The 17,698-nt window shown below is 37.0% G+C and overlaps 1 protein-coding gene across 5 annotated transcripts in view; it reads right to left on the bottom strand.

The window, feature by feature from the left end:
• LOC306856866 (kazrin-like) overlaps positions 1-17,698 on the bottom strand; it is an 87,174-nt gene that overhangs the window by 14,017 nt on the left and 55,459 nt on the right. For 4 of the 5 annotated variants that reach the window (XR_013783043.1, XM_079396389.1, XM_079396385.1 and 1 more), the window contains exon 3: positions 666-857. Coding sequence is in view for 4 of the 5 variants with exons in the window: in XM_079396389.1 (XP_079252515.1) it covers positions 666-857 (192 nt within the window). In the remaining variant the exon portion in view is untranslated. Of the gene's footprint in view, positions 1-665; positions 858-15,998; positions 16,161-17,698 lie in introns of those variants that run through there. The other variant, XM_079396386.1, reaches the window with a different exon arrangement.

The following is a 17,698-nucleotide window of genomic DNA, read 5'->3' as shown; positions in this document are numbered from 1 at the left end:
TTTCCCCTGGATTTTTCCCCTTCCGTCAAAATAAAAAAAAAAAAAAAAACTGATCCCAAATTGGCAACCCAGACTTTCCCCTTAAAAACATACTACAGCGTGTGTAGTCACGTGACTTTGTCCAGTCGGTGGCATGGAAGCAACATAGAACTGCTTTTTACATATTTTTAACGTGAAAATATTCTTTTTACGTTCAAACTGAAATGTGACTTTTCCATAAGACGTTTTGATTTCAAGAAATGTGTGCTTTGATTTCAATTGTTCGAATTATTGCACACTTTCATTACAAAAAATATCCCACCTTTAATAGTTTAGCATATTTACAGTACAAACCTTGTCAGTGAACTATGAGGGCAAATAAATACTTAAATAGAATAATCGTTCATTAATTTTAATCAAGGTAATATGTTCAGTTTTTTTTATTTTAGGTCAGATCGTCCAGTCCTATTTTCTCTCTTTCTTTCTTGTAAACTACTCAACCTCACTTATCGACTAGTTAGACATAGTTGGATGCCAACCATGACCCATCTCGATTACCGAAACAATGATTTTGAGTAAACTCGAGCAGCGTTGATGTGTCTAGGGAGAGTGAAGCGCTTGAACAGCACACAGGGGGGATTTCTCTGGTAATCCTGCAAGATTGGCTTTTTGATTGGGGTTCAGACCTTGTAAGGCCTCCTTGGCACGTTCCAGCTCCTGCTCCTTCTCCCCCAGCTGCACCTTGAGCTCGGCAGCGGAGAGCGTGTCGGCCGAGCAGCCGCCGTGCGAGTCCTCCAGGTCTTTACTCAACATGTCCTTCATCTGCCTGAGGAGGTGCACCTCCTCCTGCAACTGAGCCACCTCCTCCCTCAGCAACACTGCAGGAGAAATCCAGAGAGACAGAGATAAAGAAATCACTTAGTAACAACTAGCTCTCAGCAAGTCTTCTGTTTTGATGCTACATATTTTTTCCATGTGGCCAGCAGGCTAAGAGGAAACAGCATAATTATGACAAACAAAGAGTGAATGTTAAGATATATATATTTTTTCTCACTCAATGCTATCTTTCATCCCTTTTTAATCACAGAGAAGCAGATCACATAATAAAAAAGCAGCATTCGGCTCTGGAGGGGGTGAGAGACAATTTCTATGCCATTTTCAAGGCTCTTTCATAGAGTCAAGGGAGTTAGAGAACAGACACATTAGGAATGAGAGCAAAACCACAGCAACAAGAGCGGGACGCAGGCCCACTTAAAGCAAAACAGCGGTAATTGGCAATATATCAACAAATACACAAGGAAAACGGTTAAGGCATTGAGAGACGGGAGGCTGAGAGGACAAAAAAAATGTTCCAGAGCCCTTTTTAATGGGCGGAAGAGTGTTGCCTACATTGCTTTGAATGACAAAAAATATCTCATATCTCAACCCTGCACAGAGAGTGCTTATAAACCAGAGAAAAGCTGATTGAAGGACTTTCAAAAGCTCATGTTATGATTTTCTGTTGTCAACATTTAATTTCAAGTCTTGTCCCTCTAATGTGGTGGAAATTCACAGAACATCATCAAGTCGCGAAAGTAAGCCGAATTAGTGGAGCTGCCAGTCAGTTCATTTACTGATATACGCTCAGTAAATGAATAAATTAAACCGAGGCATTCGCTCAATGTACTCTGCATTACCAGGCAACAGCTGCGACATCAATCTTTTTCAAGGGAAACGAGGGAGCTTATCAAGTAATAGAATTCAATTAACTGTAAACTATAATGCAACCACGCTGCAGCCTGGACAAGGCTGGGATAAAATAAATCTACAGCACTTATCAAGAGCAATCAATACAATTAATGAGGCATTTTGCTTTTAATGTAGAATTCATCCCACTAGGCATGTCATGGTTTTGTATGGGTTCTTTTTCATTCTGCTTTTGAGTGGCAGTTGCAGTCTTGGGTGCATAAGACACAACAAAAAACACTTCTGAACAAAGTGGCAGTTAATTATATACATTTAAAGGGTTACTGTAGTTCATTCTGTCATTGATTACTCACCCTCATGTTGTTCCAAAACTGTAAGACCTTTTCCATCTTTGGAACACAAGATATTTGATGAAAATCTAAGAGCTTTCCTGCATAGACAGCAATGCAACTACCACATTCAAGGTCCAAAAAGGTAGTAAGGACATCGTTAAAAAAGTCCATGTGACATCAGTGGTCCAACCTTAATTTTGTGAAGCTACAAAAAATTATTTTTGTGCACAAAGATTACAAAAATAAGTTTATTCAATGAATTCAGTCTCCACTGTCATTCATGAGAGTACCATGACGCACGAGTGTGCATTTGCGCACAATAATTATTCTCAAATCTTTATAACATTACGGTTGAACTACTGATGTCACATGGACTATTTTAACAAATGTCTTTTACTACATTTCTGGGCCTCGAACATGGAAGTTCTGTTGCTGTCTATACAGGGTCAGAAAGCTCTCGGATATCAGCAAAAATATCTTAATTTTTGTTCTGAAGATAAACAAAGGTCTTATAGGTTTGATATGACATGAGGGTGAGTAATTGATGACAGAATTTTCTTTTTTTGGGTGAACTTTCCTTTAAGATGTTTTAGTCCTCTGTTAAAAAAAACATATATAAATATATTAGGGATGCATGTTTTAGATTTTTGGCGATATCCGATGTGCCGATATTTTTCAAATCGATACCAATACCGATATATTTCCTTTTTGTTTGGAAACAACAGCAACTCTCTCCTGTGCAGAAATTATAAGCAAAATATGAAAAATTTTGGTTAGTTTTTAACAAGAACTTATTTGTTAGCATTAAATAAAGCATAATGAAGATTTTTTTTGACAGCGCATCGAAACTTTGAAAATAACTATAAATAAACTATATATCAATCGCTGCGTTTTCCCCCCAGAAAGATGCAGTGTTAACCCTATCATTTTTTTATTTATAAAATTTTACACTTGTAGATGGTCAAAAGCAAAAGAGTTGTAAAAATTCTGAAAATCTTTTAGAGCTTATGATTTGTTTAAAAAATAAAACATTACACATTAATGAATAAATCAGTATATATAAAATTTAATTTACAAGTGTCATGTTTGTGATTTTTTTCCCCCATGCAAGCTATAGCTACTGACCTTTAAATCAAAACATACTCATTATTTCATGACATCAATTACTGCTTTATTTCATCAGAAACACAGTCTAAATGTTACTTGTGTAGGCTATTTTACTTTTAATTTAATTAGATGAAGGCCAACAGCACCCCAGATTAAAACTCCTTACCGAACTAACGGGCATTAGGACCTGGGGGAGGTTGTCACTGCTGCCACTGCACGTGCTATTACGGTTTACACTATCACACACCAAATGCTTCATTCTGTAGGTGCTTTCACAGATTAAATGCAGCGATCCAAAACTTTACTTCAAGAATGAGCCACACTGCTGACCTGATCTAATCACTAGCACACCCTGAGCACACGTGAGTTAACCCATTCCTCTTATCAGCAAGACATATCGGCATAATGTTCCATATTGGGCCGATGCCGATATTTACATTTAATTCATTATCGACCGATTCTGATATCAGTCCGATAATATTGTGCATCCCTAATATATACACATACACACACACACACACATACATATATATACACTGCCCTCCAATAGTTTGGAAATGCCCCTGGCAAAATGTGGTTTTAGACGATATCAGCATAAATCCTTATTATTTTTTGGTGCAAATACATTAAAGTAACTTGACATTATCATTGAAGACCAGCAATAAAACATAATAATGGCAATATATACATGTCAAAGTCAGACATGCCCCTTTGCCAGCTGTGATGCCTGGTTACTGGTTTAAACTTGGCCCAGGTTTTTAAAAGATTTTTGGGCCAGCGCACCTTAATAGCTTCAAAAATTGATTGCCAATTCAAAGTCAATGTTTGAATAAACTGACAGCTCGGATGCCCAGATTATGCAGAGCTGTAATAGCTGCTAATGGTGGATAATTTGATGAATCGAAAAAAAAAAAATTTTCTATGTATAAACTATGTTATAAAATATGTTTTCGTAGTTTGTGTTGTCCCTTATCAGTGCAAAATTATCACAAATTAAAAAGGATTCATGCCAATATTGTCCAAAACCCCACTTTTGTAGGGCAGTGTATTATATATATATATATATATATATATATATATATACACATATACACATATACATACACACACACTACAAATGCATTAATAAATATAAATAAAACGTTAAACGCATTCATTATTATTAAATAAAAAGCATTTTAAAAATAAAATAAAATATAAAAGAAATTAATAATAAAAAAAAAAACAATAAAATTAATTAAAAAACGAGTCATTAATAAAAAACATGTTATTTCCAAAATGAATCACACTACATTGTGTAAAATAAACAGCTCTTAAATATTTTAATAGTGTGTATATATTTTTATGTAATTTAACAGTAGTTTATTAATCAAAGATGTAATTATTTTGTAAGTTGTATTTAATTGCAGGGTGCATGTGCCAGCTGACTCTGTGTGAGTGCAGGAACCACTGGTACCTCACCTCCACTTTAATGTGACATGAGAACGCTCGATGAAAGCACTTTCAGATAAAACTGACAATTAAATCACTTAAACCACTAGTGTCGCAATTCAATAGCAGATGTTTGGAAGCGATCCCACTCTTAACGTGTGCGAGACAAAGAGGGAGCCGGCCGCGAGTAGAGATAGCACCAGGTGCTCGAGGCATTTCTTCAGCAAGCTGTTGACAAGGTGAGCGTCTGCAGCACTGCTGATAAGACAGAGAAGGGGACAACCCATTGGTCAGTGCCCACTACCAGGGAGAGGTAAGCAACTGGGTTTCAACATAGCACAGGAAGCTCCTTTTCCTGGTAAGTGTCGTCTTTCATGCTGTTGCGTTGGAGATCAAAGCCACTTATTCATTTGTTTAACTCCGCGGAGAATTATTTAGCTGTTATACAGCTGTTGTCCTACTTTGAGCCCCAGCACAAACACAGAGCTTTGGCTAACTATCAGCATTTGTATGAGAATTATGTAGCTTCTGCGCTCTAACAGCAGTTCTGCTGGTCTGTGCCAAACGCTTGGGCTGAGAATGCAAAGAGTATGAATCATAAAATTACACGTGTATGAATCATAAAAATGATAAAAAATGTATCATGTATCCTTCAATCCTTCACGCTCCAAACATTTTGCAGCAAACTCACACCAGTGTCAATCTCTGAATAAGGTTCTCTCAACAACAAACAACATACTAGCCACTGACTGAATCAACAGTGATCTCTGAGATGCTGAAATATACAAACAACTCCGTTCAGTTTTATTTATTCTTAGTGTTCCCAAGATACAAACAAATCAGCAGACCACAACACTTCTTGAGGATATAAAAGAGGTTCAGAAAGAAGTCAAAGGTTGCGTCAGAGACAAATGTTAGAATAAAAACAAATCAATGTTGACCACTACGATCTGGGAAACTGCACATTTTGACAAGGAATGTCCATTTGCAAAAGGAAATACAGGCACATTACAACCAAAACCAACAATACAACTCAAACTTCAATAAACTTGTGTGAGATAACCAAAACACTGATTTGAATGAAATTATTTATAGTACCAGTGTATTATCTAAATGTCCACTACTCGTTGTTTTTGTTAACCAAAACTAAAACTATTAAAAACTGTCTTTGGTTATTGAAATATAAAAAATAAGCATGAGATGAAAAACTAAAAAACATAAATTAAAATGATAAATTATAGTAAAATTACCTGAAATAAGTACATTTAAGTACCAGAATGACCAAAACAGAAAAAAGTTACATACACTGAACAAAATTATAAACAACATTTTTTTTTTGCCCACATTTTTCATGAGCTGAACTCAAAGATCTAAGACTTTTTCTATGTACAGAAAAGGCCTATTCCTCTCAAATATTGTTCAAAAATCTGTCTAAATCGGTGTTAGTGAGCACTTCTCCTTTGCCGAGATAATCCATCCACCTCACAGGTGTGGCATATCAAGATTCTGATTAGACAGCATGAGTATTGCACAGGTGTGCCTTAGGCTGGCCACAATAAAAGGCCACTCTAAAATCTGCACTTTTACTGTTTTGGGGGGAGGGTCCGAAAACCAGTCTGGTGTGACCACCATTTGCCTCACGCAGTGCAACACATCTTCTTCGCATAGAGTTGATCAGATTGTCCACTCCTCTTCAATGGCTGTGCGAAGTTGCTGGATATTGGCAGGAACTGGAACACGCTGTTGTATACGCCGATTGAGAGCATCCCAAACATGCTCAATGGGTGACATGTCCAGTGAGTATGCTGGCCATGCAAGAACTGGGATGTTTTCAGCTTCCAGGAATTGTGTACAGATCCTTGCAACATGGGGCCGTACATTATCATGCTGCAACATGAGGTGATGGTCGTGGATCAATGGCACAACAATGGGCCTCAGGATCTCATCACGGTATCTCTGTGCATTCAAAATGCCATCAATAAAATGTACCTGTGTTCGTTGTCCATAACATACGCCTGCCCATACCATAACCTCACAGACACCATGGGCCACTCGATCCACAACGTTGACATCAGCGCCATACACACTGTCTGCCATCTGCCCTGTACAGTGAAACCGGGATTCATCTGTGAAGAGAACACCTCTCCAAAGTGCCAGATGCCATGGAATGTGAGTGCCAGATGCCATTTGCCCACTCAAGTCGGTTACGACGACAAACTGCAGTCAGGTCGAGACCCCGATGAGGATGAAGAGCATGCAGATGAGCTTCCCTGAGACGGTTTCTGACAGTTTGTGCAGAAATTCTTTGGTTATGCAAACCGATTGTTGCAGCAGCTGTCCAGGTGGCTGGTCTCAGACGATCTTGAAGGTGAAGATGGAGGTCTTGGGCTGGTGTGGTTACACGTGGTCTGCTGTTGTGAGGCCGGTTGGATGTACTGCCAAATTCTCTGAAACGCCTTTGGAGACGGCTTATGGTAGAGAAATGAACATTCATTTCATGGGCTGCAGCTCTGGTGGACATTCCTGCAGTCAGCATGCCAATTGCACGCTCCCTCAAAACTTGCGACATCTGTGGTATTGTGCTGTGTGATAAAACTGCACATTTTAGAGTGGCCTTTTATTGTGGCCAGCCTAAGGCACACCTGTGCAATACTCATGCTGTCTAATCAGAATCTTGATATGCCACACCTGTGAGGTGGATGGATTATCTCGGTAAAGGAGAAGTGCTCACTAACACCGATTTAGACAGATTTGTGAACAATATTTGAGAGAAATAGGCCTTTTGTGTACATAGAAAAAGTCTTAGATCTTTGAGTTCAGCTCATGAAAAATGGAGGCAAAAACAAAAGTGTTGCATTTATCATTTTGTTCAGTGTAGGTCCTTAGAGGTATTTTTCACTATGATAAGATGCAAAATAGTGGGGGTTTCTTTAAATAAAAAAGGAAGCGAGTCCAGTCCATGGTATGATACAAGACATAAAAGTAGCAGTTGTTTTAGTTAACCAGATGAACGGACTGATGCACAGCATTGACATGAATGATAAAGAATATTAGGAAACATCTGACTGCTGAATTAATCAGTCAGAATTAAGTATATCAGAGAGTATTTATGTTATAAAATAAATTAATAACCATTTCAACTATTATCAGGCATCCAAATGCCAGCCTTTAGTCAGAACCAAGTTGAAATACGAGTGCATAGTGTCTATTTGTAGAGGCTGATGAATCTGCACTCACAGGGTTGTGAGAAATCTCATCAGAACTTCATGAAAGGAGAAAGTGTCTTTGGGTCTTTTTATGCTCTAAGAACTGAGGCTGATATACACAAAAGCAATCAGGCCCCTAATTCCCCAAAATGCACTGTTCAATCGATTTGCACTGGCGTCATGTCTCCTTCTCACTTATCATCTCAAGAGCCAAACTAACCGTGGACTTCTTTACTTTGCAGCCTCAGTGTGAAGATAAATTGAAGAAAAACGAAGCTGTCTAAGTCAAAAAGTAGTTATAGATGAGTCAGTAGACAGCACAATAAAATATAAATTTTTCAGCTGTACTACAAAACTTTATTTTCTAGATTTAATTTTTATCATTCAAACTAGAATCAAGTAGGTAGATGTGAAGCACCAAATACTTGTTTAACTTTAATTCCATCACACTCATTAAAAGGAAAATGATTTAATTTAATAGGCTAGTAAAATCTCAATCACATTGACGCTGCTGTCTGGTGCCACATAAACCGATAACAATAACCAACTATATAAACTTTGCAGTGGCAGCAATATTTTCTACTGCAAAGATTGTCTTTATCTGACAGTTTTTGGCCGGCGGTTCTGCGGTTTTGTGATAAAGCATTTTGTAAAGGTCTGAACTCCAGAATGCATGTTTCAACGGATCTGTAGACAAGTTCTGATGTATAACCACCTCCATGAAACTCCCAAACAACCTTTAAATGTAACTGGGTCCTTAGGCAACTCTAAAAAAAAGTCTTTAAAAGGAGTTCATAGAAAATATAGCCTAGCAGAAGAGGAAAAACTAAGCATCATTTGTGGCACAGAAATCAATCATTGAGTTGGTTCTCTAAAAACAAAGTGCATCTTTACATGAAGTTCTGGGGTCCTGATGGCCCTAAAAGACTTCTAACCCAGATTAGACCACATAAGATCAATGATGGAGAGGTTGCAGGTGTCTTCAGGCTCTGGCACACTTTCCAAATCTCAAGGGGCGGCTGGATTCATGGAATGATCCAGATAAGGCCATTTATAACGTAATGTATTTTGCATGCAAAAACTCTACTGAATAAAAAAAATCCAGTTTGTGTCAAAAACAGTTTGTGTTTTACTAATTAAACAATGTACCACAGAAACATTTAATACCACATATTAAACATGAATCAACTAAGGATTTGCTGTGACTAAGTCCAAATAATCTATTATTAAAAATGTAAAGCATTTCCTCTAGACGGGGCACAGTGTCTGTGGAATTTTCCCACAATGCTTTCCTAAACTAGCTTTGATACTGGCTCCGATATAACCGTCTATGAGCTGAGGTTACATTTTGGGAGTTTTTTGGGGAGAGTCCTTGACCATAAAGCAGTGGTTTTAATCATTGATTAACAGGAGCGAGCAGCATGCTGTGGAGAGTTCAAAAAACCTCTCGCTCTGAGCCTGTGTGAGTCAGAGAAGGTGAACCGATAAAACACAAAAGAGAATATCATTAAAGTGGATTATTCTGATTCCACACTATTCAGTCTTGTTCTTAAGGCTCTCTTTGATTTCGGCTTTTTCCTTTGACATATTATGATCAATGCAAAGGAACGTTTCATCACATACGTTCTTTTTTTACCACTTATTTTTTATCCTTAGGAGCACAAGTTCACAGCAAAAACAGGAGCCGTGTGGTACGCATCCCACACACATATGAGAAGCAGTCCTCGGGGAGTTTTGAGTTACAGCGAGTATAAATCTTTCTGAGGATATTACATGCTTTACAACCAATGGGAAATCTGGCTTCAGATGTAACAGGTCAGTCTGTAAGGTCTTTATTCTTTGTAATTAAAAAAATAATAATAAATTCTAAAAGGAATACTCTGAGTTCAGTGCAGGGTTAGCTCAATTGACAGCACTTGTGGCTTTATTAAACAAATATAAAAAAAAGATTATAGTGATGCACTTATAGTGAAAGTGAATGCGGCCTATCTGAAAATGATAAATACTATCTGATTTAATAGTAAAGCTCTAAAACTGAAAACTAAAACTGCTGACAATTTGGAGTAAAGTTATATCCAATTTTACAAATTTGTTGCCATGACAACATAACCTAAAATAATAAAATGGCTGTAAAATAATTTAAAACAGCTTTAGAGTTCAAATAAGCTCAAATTTTAAAAGAAGAATAAATGCCGGTTCTTAAACTATAGAATTATAGGCTTCCTATTTACTTTCATTATAAAGTGCTGTAATGTAACTTTTTATCTTTTCTACAGAAAATGAGGGACAGGTTAATTTTTATTATTATAATTTTTTTAAATTAGCATTATGCCACAAAAAAACTGTCAACTGAATTTATTTTATGCTGAACCGGGAATATTTCTTCAATCAGGATCTTGTTTAGTTTTCTAGTAAAATATCCAAATATCCTTAAAACAAGATTACAGCAAAATTGTAGAAGACAATAAGTCTTGTTTTCAGAATAATTAGGCTTATTTTCTTACTTCAAGCATGAACCGCACTCAAGTTTATTAGATTTATGCTCACAATGAGAAATGAATAAGATAAAGAAGCAAAATATAATACTCTCTGAAGTCTTCTTATCTTAGCAATTTTGTTTTTCAAGTAAATGTAGCTTGGAATTAAATGTTTATATACTAAAAAACATGAACATGGTGCAAAGAGTTGATCTATAGAGACACACTAATGTGCTATACGCAAAGATTAATTGTCTTCACCGCAAAGTGTGCAACAGATCGCACATGCTATAAGCAGGACAGCTATTGGCACGCACAGTATACGTCCCTGCAGACCGATAACTGGCTTCCTAGTGAGCCGTTTGACTCGGATGATTATGGATATAATTCACAGGCAAAGAATGTGATTTCGTGGGCTGCAGCAAGAGACCTCAGAGGTTGGTGCCTTGATGATAAGGGCCACTCTTCATCTGATGGATCATGCTGCTAATGCCTCTTAGGCTGAGAACCAAATTACAGAAGCACAAATCACGGCTCTCGTTTGTGGCTTGAGAGGAGAGCAGAGGTCGAGAGAGGCAGAGAACGATACTCTTGTTGATAGCAGTGAATCCAGCCTCTCTGACCTCCTGTCAATCACAGAGCTGCTCTGCATGTAAAAACACTAAATGCATTTGAAAGGTTAATTAAAATAACATTTTACTTTATACTAAGAAACCGCTGTGTTGAAAAGACCAGCTTTTGTTGTTTTTTGGATGTTGGTGTCCCCGCTGGGCTTATTAGCTAGCTTACAGTTAACATGAAATCAAAACGGACAATTTTTTTTTATTTTGGAATACTGCAGTATTTATTATTAATGAATTATCCATGCACACCATTATTTTTTTTAAGTTCATGCAGACTCATAATGTTTAATCAAAATAACTTTCCCGTGATATAAGTTGTATGATATCAAAATTGTGCAATCTCATACAAATATTTATTTTTTTAATATATTTTTATATTTTCTTTTTAGAAGTTCATACTTTTAGAAATCCTTTTCATTATTTGAAACAAACAGAAACAAACAGTCAAAAAAATAAATGTGAAAAAATTATTTACACAGGATGCATTTATCATAAATTATAATTTATATCTTCATAAACACTTGTGACTTTAACAAATATTTCATTAATATCAAACTAAATGAATACAAACAAAAATAAAATATTAGTTGTTTTTAATTAAGTAATAATTACATATGTTTGAACTAACATTTATGCTTATAAGCTTACCGTGTTACTACAGTGCTTAAAACATAGAATTTTAAGTTACATTATTTTTATTAAATTCATAATGGATATTTATTTGCGTTGCTGTCTAATGACTATCAAGTTATAAAAAAGCAAAAATAAACAGAAATAACAATAACCAGTTCTTTATTAGTTATCAGACACATACACAGCATAAAAATCATCTGTATCTATCCGTAGTTAACCAGCTTCACCCAAAAGACCATGCTGGTTAACTAGTTCCACATCTACCTTTTTCTGGTTAATATCATGGCAGCAACACCAGCACTAACCCTCACCACAATGCTATTATCTTTCAGTTGTTTCACAGGATCTCACCTGTTTCTCAGCACTAGTTCTCACTTTTGTTCTTTCCAGAGCCAATTCTAAAACTTTGCTTTATGGCCCTTGTGTTTCAGTCTCCTTAGTTCTCCTAATTTGTAAATTGTTTTGAATAATAGCATCTGCTAAATGAATAAATGTAAATGGAATTGTAAACAGTGAGCCAAGCCATAACTGCAAAACACTGTCTCTGAAGAGAAGCCTGTCAGAAGCGCTAAATATCAGCTCGATTTTGGATTTGGATTGGATTGTTCCTTGGAACAACTGCCAAAAATGCTAAATGAGCCAGTTACTAACACATCAAGTGAAATGCATAATTCTAAGACGGTTTTATTAATCCGGATGAAATATTTGCGTACTCCACATAAAACCCCAGCCTGACCCAAATATTCTGTCCCATATAGGCGAAGAAAATCAACATCAGCATTTCTTTTAAGACCTACACAAGAGCTTATATCAAAAATAGCACCCACGTCAAATGAAATGTCCAAATCAGAGCTGTGATAGAAGTATTATTAAAAGGTACAGTAGGAGGTGTGGGCTGCTGTACTACGATAAAGCTACTTGAGCCAGCACCAAAATACATGCATGAAAACACGAGAGATTGTGGGTGACACTTGTGCGCTTTTTGTTGAGAAAATGCGGCTTGTGTTTAGCACACTTTTGAGATGAAGAGATGATTTAGAGCACATGTGTTGCATGGCATCTGCACAGAATCATTAAATTTTGCTTGCATGATGGCAAAAAGTGAGAAAACCTGTGAATGTGTGCGTGTGTTTCTAGTCCTCTGTGTAGGGATATCTGAGGGCAACAGCTGTGCTGAATTAATTGCTCTGCGTTTAAATTGCAAGCAAGTTCAGCCTGCCCATGCCAACTGGAGATAGTGGTAATTGATTCACACTTTCATTAAGGACAGATTAGGCCAAGCCAGCGGATGGCCAGCAGAAGTGCCTGGCCAAAACACGCACACACATAGACACTCACCGTAATCTATCAGCTTTGGAACTTATTAATACGACTACTGCTAACATTCAAGTCTTTTATAACCATATTTATATGGTTTCTTGAGTACCAAAGCAGCATATTAGAATGATTTCTGTAGGATCATGTGACACTGAAGACTGGAGTACTTTGATTACAGCTTTGCCGTCACAGATTACATTTAACATGTAATATAATTAAATTGTAACTATATTTTAATATTTAATTTTTTTACTGAATTTTTGACCAAATAAATGCAGCCTTGGTGAGCATTCAAATATTCAAAACTCTGTTACTTTGTTGTTTTGTTCACCTCCTACTCAAGCATATGCTTCCCTCTGATACTGGAATAAAAGCACTTTGTTCTGTCATTTAGCTTGACAGCAGCAAATCCTGTTGGACAGTTGTCTCCGACTGCACAATTTTTTACGTAACGCAAACACTTAAGTGAAGTGTCTCACTTCAAAATCCCTGTGGACTTGGCTGGGGTGATGAAATGCAACATATTGTAGTATCTGTCAGCGTGGGTGCTCCAGACAGGGTTTTGGCAGCATGAAACTTGTCCGTGAGCTGTAGTGTGAACTTGTAGTTTGTACTTTGGGGTGGGAGAGAAGTTCAGAGCTTGACAGAACCATCTGGCAGCAGGGGCTCGGAGGGTCAAACTCATTATCTTCATCTATTTGGAGCATAACCACTGGCACCAAGTAGATCAGTGAGCCACAGAGGTTATGCCAAGCCCTGTTGGTGCCGGTGGCACAATATTCTCAAAATACCATTAGTCTATGAGCGCACACACAGACAGACGCAGGTGCACCTCTATGTCTGTTTGTAAATAATGAAATAAAAAGACACACAGGTGCACTTCTGGGTGAAATGTAATGTGCAGATAAACAAGTTATAATATCTAAAACATAGAAAAAAAAAATAAAATAATAAAATTATGCATTGTGATGCACTTTTTATTTGGCCATTAGATAAAAAAAAAAAAAAGTCTTTATACTTAACTGTAGTAATAAAACAAGTCTCTGATTTAAACTTAAATACATTAGAGTTGATGGAGCGGATTCATTTCTGGAAATCTGTTCAATCTACCCATTTAAATAATCGTTTATTTGCATCATCATCATGCAAAAAATTTCAAAATGATTTATGAAATACACAATACCATTCAAAAGAAAAGTCTAAGATTTTGCAAAGAAATGAGCAAAGAAGACTTATTGAGCATGCATTCATAAATTGATCAAAACTGACAGTAAAGACATTTATAGTGTTAAAAGATTTCTATTTAAAATAAATGCTGTTCTTTTGATCAAAGAAAAATCAAGGTTTCCACAAAAATATCAAGCAGAACAACGGTTTTCAACATTGATAATACTAAGAAAATCAGCATATCAGAATGATATGTCTGAAGGATCACGTGACACTGAATGGTGTAATAATGCTGAAAATCAGCTTTGATATCACAGGAATAAATTACATTTAAAACATTCAAATAGAAAACTTTTACTATAGTCCTTTTTTACTGTATTTTTGATTAAATATTTTCATCTGTGTTGAGTATGAGACACTTTTAACCCCCAAAATTTGAACGCTAATGTATAGGTAAACACTGCTATTAATAACTGTAAACTTAGTTATGTAAATAAATGCAATATAAATCTCACCTCAAGGCCCTACAAAACACACAAATATAATGAATATCACCAGAAATTCTTTGCTATGTTGTCCAGTCCTATAGTTACAAAAACCATACACAAGCAACAGCAATTGTGAATACCAACACGTTAGAAACCGTTCTTAACAACAGACCAGCAGCAATGTCCTCGTCTAATGTTAACTGATCTCAAAGAGCAACAGTGGAAGTGTCCTTAGGCGAGGTTAAGGAAGAACTCAATAACAACATTCAATCATTCAGTCAGTCAAAAACAATCCTACCCTACCCTAAAAACTTTCAAAGGCACAAGCTGCACTGTCATACCACCAAGATCAAACGCTTAAATTCCAATGAACCAAACGAGCGTTTCAGGAAATGTGTTCACAATAAACCAAGTATTCAAGAGTACACAGCTGAGCGGCTTCAGATGAAACCTGACTTCATGAATCACCTATATAATTATCTTCAAGGGAGTGAATTCACGGTATGTACAGCGTAACGTTAAGTAAACTACTGTATGCGTGATTCACATTCCTCCTGTTTTGCCGATGGAAACTATCAAAGGGCTTAAATATGATCCATAAGTTCCTGCTCGGTCTGTTGTTAGACTTTGAATAAAGAGTGTAAAGATCAGTCTCACAGTGTTGATTTAGCGGGGTGTGGAGAAGATGCAGGGATTATTACTAGCCACTACAGAAGAACAAACAGGGGCTGATTCAGGATCAGCTTTAATTGTTTCGGGAGTAAACCACTGGGAGAGGATTGTAAAGATTCTAAAATGTCACAACAGACCGAAACAAGGGATTAACAACAAGTTTGGGAAAGACCCATGAAATGTTTCCACTTTTACAATAAAAGGTAAATACAACATTTAAAACTAAAAATGAAACTTTGCAAAAATTTCACTCATCCATTTTCATACATTCAAAGCAGATTATTGTGACAGATTAAGGGATGCGCATTTATCCCTCACATAAACAGACAGCGTGATGCCTCTGTATGACCACCATCTCATATGATCTCACAAACAACATGTGTCACTAACATAATTACAGCTGATTACTGGGTAAGAGCTACACGTCACACATGGTAAATCATAGTATTACTCAAGATTACATGAAATTAAAGACAAGTACATGCCTTGTATGTGTTTGACTCATCAAATAGTCTAAAAATTGGTCATCTCTCAAAGAACTAAAGGGCAGTATGGGATATAGGTTAGCGTTTCCCAACCTTTATAGAATTATTTGCCTCATCAGCAAACCTGAAATGTGATCTTTTTCATTTTATATTATGGCCTACTGGATTTCTTCAAAATGGAAGTGAATCTTATACAAAAGGTTTAATAAAGCAAAGAACCTCTTGTTTGGGAATCACTGATACAGGTCACCCAACACCTGCCGGTACACGTGAAGAGCCTCTGTGCATCATCATACAATCAGATTTACATGCCTCGTCAGGTGGTTATATGATTCAGGGGTGCGTTATTACCTGTGTTTTCCATCTTGGACTCACGTACACACACAAACACTCACCTAGTCTGCCCTCCTCTTTTTCAGATCTCATGCCCCCCACAGTGCCGGCTCCGGCGGGCTCCACTGTCAGCGCCGGTGCTTCTTCTCATAGCAAGAAAATTCAACTAAACTTCCCACACGCTCACACACAGGTACACGGATCACTCCTACCACTGCCCGCGCGCTCCTCCCTGATAGGTTACTAGGGAGGTGTTCCCGAGTGAGTATAAACAAGTTTGAGCCGGCTTCCTCTCTGAGCCCGTATACCTGTTCTGGGAGTTTCTTTTGGGCGTTTTCTAAAGTTCCCCACTCCCTCTGCACCCTTCCTACCTGTTCTTGCTCTCTGTTGCACAAACACACACACACTCATACACTCCTCCTGGCCTAAAAGGTGCAGAGAGTTCAAAAGGGAAATGGCACTGCTTTTCCCAGCCGTGTTTGAACAGGCGCATTCATAAAACGGGGGGAGGAGACAAACAGCTTTTCTGATCAGGTGAGAGGACAGGTGAGTCTCTCTTCAGAGGCACCGCAGCTCCATCTAATGGTGGAAACAAGACACAGACTGACTATTCTCTTAATGTTAAAGGAACAGTTCGCCCAAAAGTGACAATTCTGTCATCATGTACTTACTCAAACTCATATTAATAGTATTCTCTGTCATTTAATGAAAGTTAATGAAGACTAAGGCTGTCGAGCACAAAAAGATTTTAAAGAACCATGAAAGTAGTCCATACCACTTGAATTCACACAAATTAAGTAGTTTTATTACGTTTTTGTTGTTGTCATTTTTGGTGTTATTCACTTATTTAAAATGAGCTAAATATTACAATTAAATGTACAACATACGTAAAAACTATCAAATAAAATCATATGGTCTAATTCTTTGATCTGTTTATGGTATTTTTAAAATCATTTTCATTGTCATACAAAATTAATTAAAAATATATCTATTATCAAACCCATTAATTCATAAAACGGAGAAAAAGTAAATATAGAATATAAAATAACATGCAAAATATTTTTCTCAGGATCATTGATACTCCATGAGGCGAGATCTTGCATGGAGCCCCAGTCAGACGGAGATTGACAGTCATCTTGAATTTCTTCCATTTTCTAATAATTGCGCCAACAGTTGTTGCCTTCTCACCAAGCTGTTTGCCTATTGTCCTGTAGCCCATCCCAGCCTTGTGCAGGTCTACAGTTTTGTCCCTAGTGTCCTTAGACAGCTCTCTGGTCTTGCCCATAGTGGAGAGATTGGAGTCTGATTGATTGAGTGTGTGAACAGGTGTTTTTTTATACAGGTAAGGAGTTCAAACAGATGCAATTAATACAGGTAATGAGTGGAGGATAGGAGGGCTTCTTAAAGACAAACTAACAGGTCTGTGAGAGACAGAATTCTTGCTGGTTGGTAGGTGATCAAATACTTATTTCATGCAATAAAATGGAAGTTAATTATTTAAAAATTTTAAAAGATTTTTTTTTTAGATTCTGTCTCTAAAAAGGCGTAATGGTTTTTATACTGAACAAACTGTGTGTGCGCTATTGCCCTACACCAACCCTACACCTAAACTTAGCCCTCACAGGGGACTTCGTGCATTTTTAGATTTTCAAAAAAACACCATTTAGTATGTTTTTAAGCCTTTTGAATTACGGGGACATAGGCAGTGTCCTCATAAACCACCTTCATAGTGTAATACCTCTGTCATACCCATGTCATTATA

The sequence above is a fragment of the Barbus barbus genome, assembly GCF_936440315.1.
Source record: "Barbus barbus genome assembly, chromosome: 37".
In the NCBI taxonomy this organism is placed as follows: Eukaryota; Metazoa; Chordata; class Actinopteri; order Cypriniformes; family Cyprinidae; genus Barbus; species Barbus barbus.
Note: the sequence above shows the minus strand (reverse complement) of the source record. Positions and strands in the feature narration are given on the sequence as shown.